The 14,255-nt window shown below is 50.2% G+C and overlaps 1 protein-coding gene across 1 annotated transcript in view; it reads right to left on the reverse strand.

The window, feature by feature from the left end:
- The window catches only part of TRIB2 (tribbles pseudokinase 2), a 38,081-nt gene extending 29,277 nt beyond the window's left edge, over positions 1–8,804 (reverse strand). The window contains exon 1 of the mRNA XM_051974126.1: positions 8,520–8,804. Within this exon, the coding sequence (XP_051830086.1) occupies positions 8,520–8,789 (270 nt within the window). The 5' untranslated portion in view covers positions 8,790–8,804. The remainder of the gene's footprint in view (positions 1–8,519) is intronic.
- Positions 8,805–14,255: the final 5,451 nt, after the last annotated feature.

Raw genomic sequence — 14,255 nt, forward strand, 5'->3', positions numbered from 1 at the left:
GAGGGTCCTTAAAATATAGAACAGAAGTTGACAGGCCAGAAGGATCTTTGGAGAATATATCATAAACATATGAAAGCCATCACATATCACAGAGCCTATGACCAAATACTCAACCCAAATTTTATAACAAATTACTGTAAAAAAAAAAAAAACATAAAATAAAAAGAAAAAAGTCAGACAGAGCCAAAGAATCTTATGCGAATTTCTCAGGTGGCAGGGATTCTGTGCCCCTAACTCTGCAAGGGTAACTGTACCTAGTGAATGCCCACACCAAGATTAGCCAAGAGTCCTGAACCTGCTCCTCAGATTATCTTTCCTTCACCTTGTGTGGATATGGATGGGTGAATACCTTTTCCCCCTCCTTATAACCTAGCTTCTCCCTCTTCTCTCTTCTGTATAAAATGTATATCACAGATTGTTTTGCTTTTTTTCCTTTTTTTCCCCTTCAATTCTAATTCAACCCTCAACATTAATGGATAAATTTTGTTTAAAAATAAAATGTAATTTTTTTCAAATGAGGGAGAGGGAGGGGGAAAGGGAGAAAAAGGGAGAAAGAAAAGGAGAGAGAGAGAGAGAAACAGAAGGGTGAGAGGGAGAGAAAAGGGAAAGAGAGATGAAGGAAGGAAAGAGGGAATATACTATAGAATATCTGAGCTGAAATGGGAAAACTTGAAAGGAGAACAGAGGAAAGAACCTTACAATATGGAATATCAAAGCTGAGGAGAGACCTGACAAGATAAAACAGAATGTTAGAGCTAAGAGGAACCTTTGGACACACAACATAAGAGTGGGGAAGGACTTCAGAATGAAAATGTTCTAACTAGGAACAACCTTGGCAAACACTAAACCAAATAGAGAATGTTGGCATTGGATGGTACATCACAGATATGGAGGATGTTGGCACTGAATGGCACATCACAGATATGGAGGATGTTGGCACTGAATGGCACATCACAGATATGGAGGATGTTGGCACTGGATGGCACATCACAGATATGGAGAATATTGGCACTGGATGGCACATCACAGATATGGAGGATTTTGGCATTGAATGGCACATCACAGATATGGAGGATGTTGGCACTGGATGGCACATCACAGATATGAAGGATATTGGCACTGAATGGCACATCACAGATATGGAAGATGTTGGCACTGAATGGCACCTCACAGATATGGAGAATGTTGGCATTGGATGGCATACCAAGATGTAGTCTGACCCCCTCATTTCATAAAGGATGAAACCAGAACCCAGAGAAGAAGAGAAATAACTGGGTCAAATTCACTTTGAATTAAGGATGAGGATCAAGACTACAACTATGATCTTGCATCTCTTAGACCCGTTTACATTTTCTAGCCAATTCATTTCCTTAAAACAGCTAGACGGCGGCTCCCTCATCCAATGCCCTGAGCTAGATATGGAGGGGTTCGGGAAATGGGTAAAGCCCAGGAGTTGTTTCAGTCTAGCAGGGGAGGAAAACCTAAGTAGAAATAACTAGAATCCACAGGAGAATATGTCTGAGACATACAAAGAGCTATAAGAGTTCCGAGACCCGAGAAATCAATGTCGTTTATTTTTAGGGAGCGGGGGATGGCAAAAGGCTTCATGAGGAGGTATCCTTGAAGCTGGGTGCTGAAATATGGGTGGGATCTCAAAAAGTAGAGAGACAGGAGAGCAGAGAATTTCAGGCCCGATCGCCTTAATGAAACCCCAGTAGCGTGATTTCCTAGGTCTCCAGTTCTTACTGGTTGATAAACCCCAGGTGTTTGTGAGCTGATCCAACGCTCCCAAAGCAGGAGGAATCGAAACCCCGTCTAACGGGGACCCAGGCTCGGAAACGTGGTGGAAATCCAGTCTATTGTCTGCAAGTCCTTGGATTCACCATGTGACTGAAAAACATGGCCAGGAATGAAGGTTAGCGATGTCATTCATGCGAGAGCTTGTGAAAGAGAGAGAGGCAGACACAAAGTGTGGGCGGAACCGTTACTTAGAAAGCAGCCTGGCTCCTTCTCTAAACAATGCACTTCATATTATCAATTAACATCCATTCGGGACTCGGCAAGTCTATTAGCTACCGAGCACAGTCATCGGCTCTGAGTTCCTGCTTAAGACTAAGGGAGAATCCCAGAGCATTTTCAGGTTATTTCCTAAGAGTGTGGATCTTAAGTCTACAGATTCAGAGTAGGAGAAATCTGAAAGGCAGAATCTGGTCCCAAACCCTCATTTTTAATATGGGGAAACTAAGTGGGCCATGCGTGAGGTAACACAGGAAGTAAAGATCCGAGCCAGGATTTCATCCTGGGTTATAAGATCATAGATTTATAGCTGGAAGGGACCGTTAAGTCCAACCAATCCACTCATTTTTCAGGTGAGGAAACTGAGGCTCCCTAAGAGGTGATTTTCATGGTCACATAGGTAAATAAAATGGAAAAATCATGATTAGATTCAAGGTCAAACTGAGGCTCTGAGCCCACTCACCCTGCTAGTGGATAAGCGATAAGGCACGTTCTGACTGCGGGTGGACGAGCTCTAATAAATCTCTCTCCTGAAAGCCACCCAGCCACCACGGCTGCCACCGAGAATTTAAGAATGAACAGCACATCGACATCTCTCCCACAACCACAAATCACACAGGGAGACTGTCAAGTGCTGACCTCAGAGCTCTGCCCTCAGAGGCCGGGGCAATTAAGGTTAGGAAATGCCTGAGTCAATGGGAACACCCAGAAAGGGGCAGCTGAAACTGGGGGAAGCCTCACAGATTTCTCGGGGAAGACTCCCAGCTCTGCGCAGACGTAACCAGCCAGCAACAGAGGGCGTGTTAGAGAATAGCAAATGTGGGGCCGGCATTTTCCTGTTTGACATCTCTAAATGTATTTGACTACAATTTACTATCTACTTCTTAAAGGAAGGTTGTTTTTTAATTTTTTTTTAATTAAAGTGATTTTCAGAGATGTTTTTTCTAGAAGTAGAGAGCTAATGTGGAGCCTTTGAATATGAGATGGAGTAGTAGAAAATGCACTAAATTTGAGCAGCAGAAGACTACCCTTAATAACCATGTGTTCTAAGGCCAGTTATTATTCTCTCCAGTTTCCTTCTCTAGAGCTCAGATAAAGGGGCTGGATGAGAAGAATATAGGATCATAAATTTAGCAGCAAAATGATCATAGAGATCACAACTTAATTCTTCCTTATTTGACAGATGAGGAAACCGAGGCTTATAAAGTGTTACTGTGACCCAGTAACAGATGTAGTATTAGAAGCAGGCTTTTTGACTGCAAATGCAGGGTTCTCTCCACTGTACTGACTATTTAAAGCTAGAGCTGGAAGGAGCCTTAGAGCATAGGCATTGGGGCTTTCCAGGATCTGAACCACTCGGTCAACAAACAGCCAAGGACAATAGAAAAGCTGGCTGTCCCCAGAGTTGCAGAACAGGGGCTCCAGTTCAGACTCTGCTCCTTAGGGGGTGACTGAGGAAGTCACTTAACCCCCTGTGAGCCTGTTATCTCATGTGTAGCATAAAGGAGATAGATTCCATGGTTCTTAGAGTCTCTTCCAGTTCTAATGAAGAAACCCCTCATTTTATCAAGATGAAAATCAAAGATCAAATAAGGAAACGGCTTATAGGATTTACCCTTGAATCCTCTGATCTAGCAGAGAGCCAGGAAAATCTGGGTTTGACTCCCCCTGGCCACCCTTTTTCAGATCTTCCCTGGCTCGGGCCTTTCAGAGCCTCAATTGCTTCATTTGTAAAATCGAGATGATAATAACAGCCTCCACCTCACAGGATTCAAAGAGATAATTAATAAGTGAAGTCGTCTGTAAACCTATGAGATTACGCGTCGGCTCTGGTTATGAGAGTAAATGCTTGATCAATGTTTGTGGAATTGGATGAGGTCAAAAAGCAACTGGAGCATGGAGGGAGAGTGACCTTGGCAGGCAGCCCTCAGCCTCGTCTCCCAACTGTTCGTTCCACCCTCCTTTGCTGCTTCCTTTCATCTGACAAGGCCGATGCAGCCTATTGTTTTTCCTCCTCAGGGAAGGAATCCCTCCTGGCAGGAGATAGATTTCCTAAAATCAAAGATGGAAGCATGGGCTAGTCCAGCAGGAAAGGGAGGAGGAGGAGGAGGAGGAGGAGGGAGGAGGAAAGGGGTCGTTGTCTAAAATGGCAGACTGTCTCAAAAAACAGAGCAGCTCCTTCCGTCTCATAAAAAGCAAAAGAGCCAAATTTTTATTAGAGGAAATAACTCCATTTATGGGTTTGCATTGCCAATCAATCCTCCTTTATTCCCCAAGGAGGAAACCTGGCCAGCACTTGGTAAGTCTGGTTTCTTCATTTGGGGACCTTCATCGTAGAGAGTGATGGATGACATCTCCCTAAATGCTGGAGCCCCAGAGGGATCAGCCAGGCCATTTCACTCAAAATGAGTGGGTGGGAATCTACCCATTCATTTTATAGAGACAGAACCTAAGGTCCCGGGGAGGAGGGAAGTCACAGGGTCACGGATGTAGCAGAGGAAGGATCCTAAGAAGTCATCTCAAGTCTCTTCCCTGTACTCAAAGCATTCCAGGCCATGTGACTAACCGAATTTTTATTTTTATTTTTTTAACCTCTGCCTCTCGGAATCCCTGGCTTATACTTAAAGGCTCAGCTGAGCCGCCACCTCCTACAGGAAGGGAAACCTTATCATACCAGTTGCTAAGGCTCTCCCACCAGACATTTCTGTATTTTTTAAATCAGGTTTATATTTAACTTTCTGAGAGCTATTGTTCTCACTTAACACAAGGTAAGTTCCCTGTGGGCAGGGGCTGGTTTGTTTCTTATCTCTGCATCACCCCCAAGTGCCTAGCATGTAGCAAAGGAGGTGCTATCCTGGTCCCCCCTAAGTTAAAACCAGACCTTCTTTCTCTGGATTCCAAATTCAGACCTCTCTCCACTCTCCATACTTTATAAATGGTGAATTATCTGACATCTAATCGCCTCTTTCCAGAGAGATATATACCATAAGGGTTAGAGGTTGGGACTTGGGAGTCAGAAAGTTTGGGGTTTGAGAACTGTTCCTAAGACAGGCTACTAAGCATCTGCCTGTAACAGGGAAGGCAACTTCTACACTGAGTGTCCCTCAATGCAATCCCAGCATTCCCTATCAAAAAAAAAAAAAAAAGAGAGAGAGAGAGAGAGAAAACACAAACCTCCTGCCAAACAAAGACACTAACTATTCTTCCAGCACCTTAATTACATCTAGTGTTTAAAATGAGTCTATTTGTCTGATAAATGACATATCAGAAAAAACCCTTAAAAGAATCTGCATTTGGGATCTCAAAATGACTTTCTGTGATGGTGAGATCTTAAAAGATCAAAGATCTGCAACCAGAAGATACGATCTAGAGTAACTCCTTGTCTTATGAATGGAGAACTGAGGCCCAGAGAGATTTAGCGATCCAACAAATGTTACACAGGGAGCAAGTTACAAAGCCCGGTATCCAACCCAGACTCTCTGACCCCAAATCCAGGTAATTAGGTAAAGCACTAGATAGAGGACTGGCTTTGGAGTCGGGAAGAACAAAATTAAAATGTGACCTGAGACTTTCACTAGCTGTGTGAGCCTGGGTGAGTCACTTAAATCCTTTGCCTCAGTTTCCTCAAATGTAAAATGAGGGTAGAAATTGCACCTGCTTCCCGGGGGGTCCCAGGCAGATCAGATGAGCTAATATTTGCAAAGTGCTTGGCACACAGCAGGCACAGAATAAATGCTGATTCCCTTCCTTCCTCTTTCAGATCCTGCCTCTTAAGAGGGTTGCTGATTGACTCGCTCCCCGCCGCCACCTCCATTATCCTCAGCGCTCTACCCATCCTTTGTGACTATCAGCTGACCTGTATAGGAGCAGCTTTTGTTCTCCAGGCAGGAGAAGCAGGTAGAAAGCAGCCTGACCTGAAGGAGCCCGGGCTCCCCGGGCTGCTTTTCCCAGCCAGTTCCCGCTTTTCTCTTGGCATCCTTCTCAAAGCCCGGGCTGGAGCAGCCTGGCATCCGCCTTTAGCCTGCGTGGGCCTAAGGAGCATTGTCTGGAAGCAGGTAGGAGAAGGTGAAAACGTGCCAGCCAGCCTTGGCTCAGACCGTAATACCAGTCCTGTCCTCACGGGGGCGCTAAAGAGCCCGCGAATGGGTGAGGGGGTGCTGGAGGCTGAGCAAGTCACAGACAGAGTGTATTGTTAGAACCCAGGCCAATGGCAGGGCACAGGTTTACACAGGCAGCGGTGAATGACTGGATTCAGAGGATGAGCAGAAAAGGCTGCTACTGTGGACAGAGCCCGGCCGGCCCGGGGACCCAACTGCCAGGATCTGGCAGGATTTATTCCGGTCACCATAGGCAAGCAGCTACTTTCCTGGCTCTGGCCTCAGTTTCCTTATTTGTTAAAAGAAAGGGGCGGGGGGTGAGGGGACTTAAGGGGGAGCTAGAGAATCATGAAGGCTCCTTCCAGCTTTGAGCCAGCAACGTGGTCAGCTCTGGTCTGAAACAAAGGACTCTCACACAGAACTTTCCCTGGGAGGCCGGCACTCAGCAAAGCCATCCTAATTCTGGTGAAAAAAGGAACAAGGCCCTTTGGAAAAGGAGCAGAAGGAGGCAGGGACTGGCTGCCTGCTGGAAACTCCAGCATCATGGGATCCCAGCATCTCAGAGGTGCTGCTCGCCCACAGGGCCAGGACTTCTGGACCCTGCCTCAGAGTCTCGACTCCCAGGACAGCGCTCTCTGAGCTTGGTCCCAACATCCTTTAAGCCTTAGAAAGGCTTCTAAGGATTCTGTGACCTCTAAGTTCGCAACTCTAAATCAATGGCCCTAAGGGGGAAGAAGGGGTGGGTCAAGGCTCTGGCTCACTCCTAAGCCAGATAATACAAAATTCCCCATCTTTTCCCTGAGGTTAGAGACTCAAAGATGGTGGGAGGAGGCCTGGAAATCCTAACTCTGCAATAAAACCTGCCTCAACATTCCACATCCAGCTGGGGGGAGGGAGGGGCCGCCAATCCCCACATCCCCAGGAATCAAATACCCTTCCAGAAAGCAGGAGCGCTATGGCCAGTGACTTGGGAGTCAGGTTCCAACAGGTTTTACCCCTTCCAAGGCCTATGCCCTTGCACCTCAGTTTCCCCAGCTGTAAAAAACATGACGTGCTAATAGTCATTGTACCTTCTGGAACCATTCTCCCAAAAGCTCCTTTGTAAGCTGCCAAAGGCTACCGTAAGCACTGGATGGGGGAGGGATTGCCTGTCTCCCCTAGCTTTCCAGCATTAAATGCCCAGCCCGTGTTCTAGTTCCAAACCCAGCAGTTATTAAAAATAATAATAATAAAAAAACCCAAGGCTGGACGAGGATGAAATGCTGATGCTGGCCAACTGCGGGGAGCAGGTTAATCCAGGCTGAGTCTATTTCTGCAGATTTTGGATTTTCCAGGACTACTGGACACACACACAAACACACACACACACACACACACACACACACACACACACACTCTCTCTCTCTCTCTCAGGCCTTATTGGGGTCAACCCCCCAAAGCCCAGATGCCTTCCCTCTCCACCAAGCTCCAAGCCAGACCTGTTCATTCTTCCCCCAGCTGTGCCCATGCTTTGCACTAACTTCCCTTTAAACCTTAAAGGGAGCCTGGGAGAATTGGCAGAACTGGTAAAGGCAGGGGAGGGAAGGGGAGGGGGGCTGAGAGGGGAAGAAAGGGAGGGCGGGAGGCAGTGTGCAGGTGGCAGCGGCAGCCTCTTCCCAAACCGAGGTGCGCCTGGGATTTTCTCCCTCTCCCATTGTACAAAGGGGCCGAGGAGGGAAAGAGGGAGGGCCCCGGACGACCCGACTGCCAGACCTCCAGGTTCCTTTTCCAAGCCTGCTTCCAAACAAAGCTTCCTCCCCCCACCCCCCACCCCGTACTGCTAGGGAGGGAAGCACCAAGCCAGACCCTCTGGCGAAAACCTTCTGCAGTTCTGTGCCACAGTTTCCCCATCTGCGAAATGAGCGGTATCGGCCCAGGACCCCTCCAGCTCTGACTCAATGGGATTCTACCAGCATTGTCTTAAAACGAGCAGGGGATTCCCTCCATCTGTGGGGGCTGGGAGAGGGGTGCGGGGATTCGAGAGCCCGAAGAGGGGGGTGCGAGGTCGTCCCAGGATCCGTCCTGCAGCAGACGTCCGCTCGCACTTTTGCAATAAAAGCCTGCCAGAATGTGGACATATGGTCCCCCCCGGCCTCTCTTCCTACCCAGGGCTCCCTGATTCTCAGAACGTCTCTCCCTGGAACGCCCCCGGTACAGAGCCTGCCCTATTGTCTGAAGTGGCCGGGAAAGTTCTGAGCTCGTCCTCCGTTCAAATCATAATACAATCCTAAAATTAAAATAGGTACCCGGGAATTTCCTCCCAGCCGGAGAGTTCGGGGACGGGAGTGTGCGGCTCTCCTTCCTCTAGAACCGCGGAACTGGCACGGGAGCAAGAGGGTGTCTGGGGGGCCGAGGGGGGAGTTTTACCTTGCACACGAGCTCTTCCCCGCTGTGCAGATGCACAGCCCGAAAAACGTGGTCTCCCTCCAGAGGTTCCAGCAATAAATATTTCCCGATGCAGGAAACGCAATGCGACAAGTTCGGAGCCTCCGGCGGGCTTGGGGAACCGAGATTGGGGCTGAAGCTCTGGCTGGGCTCGGTGGACCTCAGGGACGACAGCTCTTCGAAATCCTGGGTTTTGGTCCGCGGTCTCCCATAGCGTGAGATTGTGATCGGGGTGGATCTTTGTATGTTCATGAGGGTGGCGATCACACGCAAACAACAAAACCCGGTGGGGACGGGTTACGAACGCTGGCGAGTCCGGCTGCAGGCGCCTTTGTGTTAGAGATTAAAAAGGGGTGGAGGGGGGAGCGAGAGCAGAGGAGAGGAGAAGAGAGGGAAGGGGAGGGGGCTGGCGTGCAGGAAGAGTTAGGAGAGCCGAGGGGCAGAGAAAGAGGCGGCTAGGGTGGGCACCTCCGCCGCCGGGAGAGCCGGTCCCGAGAGCACTTTCTCCGCAGGCGGGCGGGTCGGCGAGCGGCCCCTTTTGTTCCCAGCTCGGAACGCCGCCGCCGCCGCCGCCGCCGCCGCAGCTGCGGGCGATGAACTGAAACCGCCGTTCGAACGCTGTTGGGTTTGCTTTGGTTTGAATGCTTCCGAACGTACAGGGCGAGGGAAACAAAGTAGCCGGCTTCAGGACGCGGCGAACTGCAACGCTCGGCCGCCTCTGGGGAGCTCGCGGGAGCTTTCCGGGGCGAGCTCAGCCAGCGCGAGCTGCGGCAGGAGCCGGAGGGCGGGATCGCACCGGGGCGGCGGGGTCCGAGGGCGTGCGCTCAGCGGGCCCAGGGTCCAGGCTGCCCGAGGAACGGATTTCAAAAAAGGAAGGAAGGAAGAAAAGTCCAAGCCCCAACGTGGAAGGCAAAAAAGCTGCAGCCTGCGGAGCTCTGCAACTCCAGGCACAGCATACAGGAGCCGGAGGTCCCCCTCCTCCTCTTTTTTTTTTTTTTTTTTTTGGTGGGGGGCGTGGGGAGGCGAGGAGAGTTGTCTACGTTTTAACTGTAGATGGCGTCTTCACCTTTTCCCAGCGAGCGAAGGCTCTTCTCAAAAGCTTCACCAACTATCGAGGGAGCATTGAACTTGGGGCGGGCGGACAGACAGACGGACAGACACACGGCGGGGGGGAGGGGGAGGGGGCGGACAGACGGACAGGCAGACTGGCGGGCGGGCGCACGGCGCAGCCAACAAAAGCTGCTTCCGAAGCGGCGCCTGGAGGCGAGCCTGGCGAGCCGACCCGCTCGTGGGGCGCGCAGCCCGGGGCGTCCTCGCTGGAGAAGGAGAGCTCGGGGTCAGAGGAGGCTCATGCTTTTCCAGTTCTAGCTCCTGCAGCTGCCGCCTCTGCTGCTGTCCTCAACTCTCCGGAGCGAGTCAGGAAGAGGCGGGTGCGAGCCTTCCAGAGGCCCCTCCGGGACTCTCAGCCCGGGGCCCGCACACACCCCTAGCGTGGGGTGGAAGGGTCGGGACCGGAGGCTGTCCGACTTCCAGCCCCCGCTTCTCAGCCCAGGCCCCGCTGGCCGGTCCTCCGGAGCAGGTCTCGTCCCGCTCTGGCTGGCGAGCTCTCTCTGTCTCTTCTCGGCCAGTCCCGAAGCAAGGCTCGCCTCGCCGATCCTCCGTGATGCCGGTCCGGGGCTCTTGTTTTCTCTCTCCAGAGCCCAAGGCGGAAATTCTGGGAGGGAGTGAAAGGGGAGCAACGGTGGAGGGGGGGTCTTGACAGTTTGGAAAGAAGCAGGCGAGAGGCCCGGCGGGGATTCTGCGGGGGGGAGGGGGCTGGTGGAAGGAGGCTTGGTGCGGAAAAAACGGGGGGCACCCACAGTGCCCGGGCCCGAGCCCTCGCTCAAGAAGCCTGCATCCGCCACGGTCCGTATTAATAGCTACTTACGTGGCTCAGGATCTCTTGTCTGAGTGTGTGTGTGTGTGTGTGTGTGTGTGTGTGTGTGTGTGTGTGTGTGTGTGTGGTGGGGGGGGTATGTAGGGTATGTGTGTGTGAGTGAGAGAGAGAGAGAGAGAGGAGAGAGAGAGAGAGAGAGAGAGAGAGCGAGAGAGAGAGAGAGAGAGAGAGAGAAAGAGAGAGGAGAGACTGTGAAGGAGGCTTGTGCGCGCGCCGGTGGGAGCCCTGCTGTGCGCGCGCACCCGGCAGTCTGGCTCGGCCTCCCACCGGGGGCTCCCTAGTCAATGTCACCAGCACGGCCCGCCCCCCGCCCCAGCCGCTCCGCGGGGCTTCCCAGGCATAAAGGGGCTGGCCCCGGTCCCGCCCCGCCCCCTGCCGCACGCCGTTCATTGAGCAACCCGCCCGTCAATCAGTTCTAAGGCTGGGGGGGCGGAATGCTACTCCGCGCTCGGGTCGCCACCGCCTGCAAGGGCACGGGCTGGGGACCCCGAGCGGACTGTGTCGGGTCAGCCCGTGGAGATATCCTTCCGCAGCCGGCTTTGTGCCGGGCAGAGAAGGGGCAGCTAGGGCTGCAGCTAGGCACACGTGCCCGCCCCCCCGGTCTAGAAGGCGGGCGGCGCTCCGCGGGCTGCCGCCACTGCCGCCGAGACTGGCCACGGGGCCTGGCCAACAGCAGCTCGCTGACCCCCTTTCCCTTCACCGCTTCCCCCCATCCCCGCTTTTCATTGACTCTCTTGCACTTTCAGGGTCTTAGACTCACCTGCCCTGCACCACCTAGCAGGCGTGCATTCTCGGCACGCGTTCCCCCTACTCTCTCTCCCCCCACCATCTGCCCAGATGTGGCAGTGACCGGCCCAGTATGAGGTCGGGACTGGCTGGATTTGAACTTGAGGAAGGAGGGGAAGAGACTCAAGGACTGGGATCCTAGCTCGTCGAGCACTGGTCCGGCTCACGCACTCCCCTCACCCCCAACACTGTATGGGCCCTTTTTCTTTGTCATTGTCTTCCCTTCCAAAGAATAAATCATATTTTCTAGGGAGCTTGGATTAACACACACACACACACACACACACACACACACACACACACACACACACAGCCCAGTCTTTCCCTGCGTAATGTGGGTGAGGATTTCTGTTCCAGTCCATTTGAAGTAGCATCTTTAAACCTTGGGGGGGGAGGAGGGCAAGAGTAAGCAAAAGCCCGGAAATATACAGCCCCTGTCCCTTATCCCAGAGGCCTCGACTACGTGCACTGAACACTTTGTGGCCATTGCAGAATTAAAGTCATTAATAGGCAGGTGGTATTCTGACTCTGCTCAGCTCCAGCCAGATGTTAGGCAAGGGAAATCCAGCCACACTTGCATCCGTGCTATATTAAATGGCCACTAGGCATGCTAAAATGCTGCCTGGAACAGTGGACAGTCAGACCAGAAAAACTACAGCTGGTGCTTTGCAAATTGGAACCTCTGATCCACCCCTAAAAGGCAGGAGTTATTATCACCCTCTTTTTACAAATAGAGAAACCGAGGCAGGCAGGTTCATTGACTTCCTCACAGTCCCATCTAATAAGCAGCTGAAGGTACATTTGAATTTATATCTTTAAGACTTCAAGACCAGCACTGATTCCATTGTATCACCTACTATTTTATCGCCTTGTGGCCAGAATCATTTAGCCAAGATCACATGAGGAAAATCGTCCTTACTGACCTTGCATTCCCAGGCTTTTCCCACCAGGCAACCAGATAACTCACATGTCTTTCAGCCTTGTATTTTCACAGAGTAAGATCATTCCCATCTTCTGGTGGTGAAGCAGAGACTTAGGGAGGTTGTCAAAGTACACTTCTCACAAGCTGACCAGTTTACAGGATGAGAGATCTGGAGCAGGAAGGGCCCTGGAGTCCATCTAATCTGTTTTGGACCAATCAAGAGGATGTGACTTACCCCAAAGCACCCTGGGAGCCATAGAGCCTAAACTCAAACTCAGCTCTCCTTTCCTCTCTTCCCTTTTTTCCTTCCTTTTCCCTCTTTCCTTCCCTCCCTTTATTCCATCCTGCTTCTTTCTTCCTTCCTTCTTCCTCCCTCCCTCCCTCCTTCCTCCTTCCTTTCTTCCTCCCTCCTCCCTCCCTCCCTTCCTCCCTACTTTCCTTCCTTTCTTCCTTCCTTCCTTTTCCTTCCTTCTTCCTTCCTTCCTTCCTTCCTTCCTTCCTTCCTTCCTTCCTTCCTTCCTTCCTTCCTTCCTTCCTTCCTTCCTTCCTTCTTTTCTTCCTTTCTTCCCTCCTTTCCTTCCTTTCTTCCTCTCTCCTTCCCTCCTTCTTTCTCTTTCTTTTTCCTTCCTCCTTCCTCCCTTCCTTCTTCCCTCCTTTCCTTTCTTCCTTCCTTTCTTTCTCTCTCTCTTCCTCTCACACTAGCTCACTTTCTCCCAGAAAGAGGGCTCTGTAATACGCAAAAGGATGACAAAGCCCCTTTTATGGCCAGAAGTGACCATAGAATAAGTTCCAAAGCCCAACATTCCCTAAACTATGATGAAACCCTCTAGCTCACATTGAGCTATGCTGCCCTAAGAAACTGTCATGGATAGTCAAGTGGCCTATAGATCTGCAGGAACTGGGGTCAGGGCAGTAATTTAGATCCAGAGAGACAATTCCTAGCTGCGTGACCTTGAGAGAAGGAATCCTTGTTTTTGCCTTTTTATTATTATTTTTATTATTTTCACTAGCACTCAGCAAGCACAGAGCCTAGAACACAAGGAGCTCTCCATAAATGTTTGTAGAGTAACTTATTGACCACAGAAGTCATCTTTCTTCTGGAACCTTGTGCAGAATGGGGCAAATAATACTTGTATGATCAACAACAAGGAAGTATGAGGGGAGGAGGCTTTGGGAACCTTGAAGATGAGAGAATGGCTTTATTATCCATAAGAAAACTGTCAACATCAAATGATTTTCTCCTACAATGGGACCCTTGCTTCTGTGTGCCAAATAAAAGACAGAGAGACAGATGGGATACAGAGAAAGATAAAAAGAGAGTTAAGGAAGCTCCCACTCCTCTAAGTCCTTGATCCTATAATTGAGTTCAACCCATACATGAAAGGGATTCCCACTATAATATACTTCAGAAATTTTAAAAGAAGGAACCATTATTTCTAGAAGTAGCTCCTGCCACTTGGGGGAAGCTCTTATTAAGACATTTGTTTTCTCACATCAGACCTAACTAGGCTCCTCACAGTTCCCTCCGTGGCTCCTGGTTCTGTCTCTGGGGCCAAATAGAAAAAGGCTGAGCTCTGCTCCCCCTGATAATCTGATATTGAAGCACTTATCTCCTCCCTCTCCTCTTCCCCCACTCTAGCCAGCCTTCTCTTCTCCAAGATATGTGAATATTGTGAAGAGGAGCCATGTAATGGAAAAAAAGGAATCAATAGGAACTTGGGAAAGCCTACAGGACATGATGCAACGAGAAGCACTTGCTCAGTGACCAGAATGCAAAGTAAAACATTGCTCAGAAGCTGCAGAGTTCAGATTACTGTAATTCCAAAGACCAATGATGAAAGCCATTCTTCTGACTAGAGGTGCTGGGTTCCAGGTGTGGAATATGTATGTTTATATTGCTTTGCTGTAATTCAGGAGGATGCTAAGAGGTGTTGGGGTCATTGGAAAGAGGCAATTGTGTGAAACAAAGCATTGATAAAATAGTTTTAAAATAATTTATTTTTAAAGAACAAAAATCAATGTTTCCTCTCCTACCCACCTCACTTACATTTTAAAGAAAAGAAAAATAAGACTC

Source organism: Antechinus flavipes, chromosome 2 (assembly GCF_016432865.1).
Source record: "Antechinus flavipes isolate AdamAnt ecotype Samford, QLD, Australia chromosome 2, AdamAnt_v2, whole genome shotgun sequence".
NCBI lineage: Eukaryota > Metazoa > Chordata > Mammalia > Dasyuromorphia > Dasyuridae > Antechinus > Antechinus flavipes.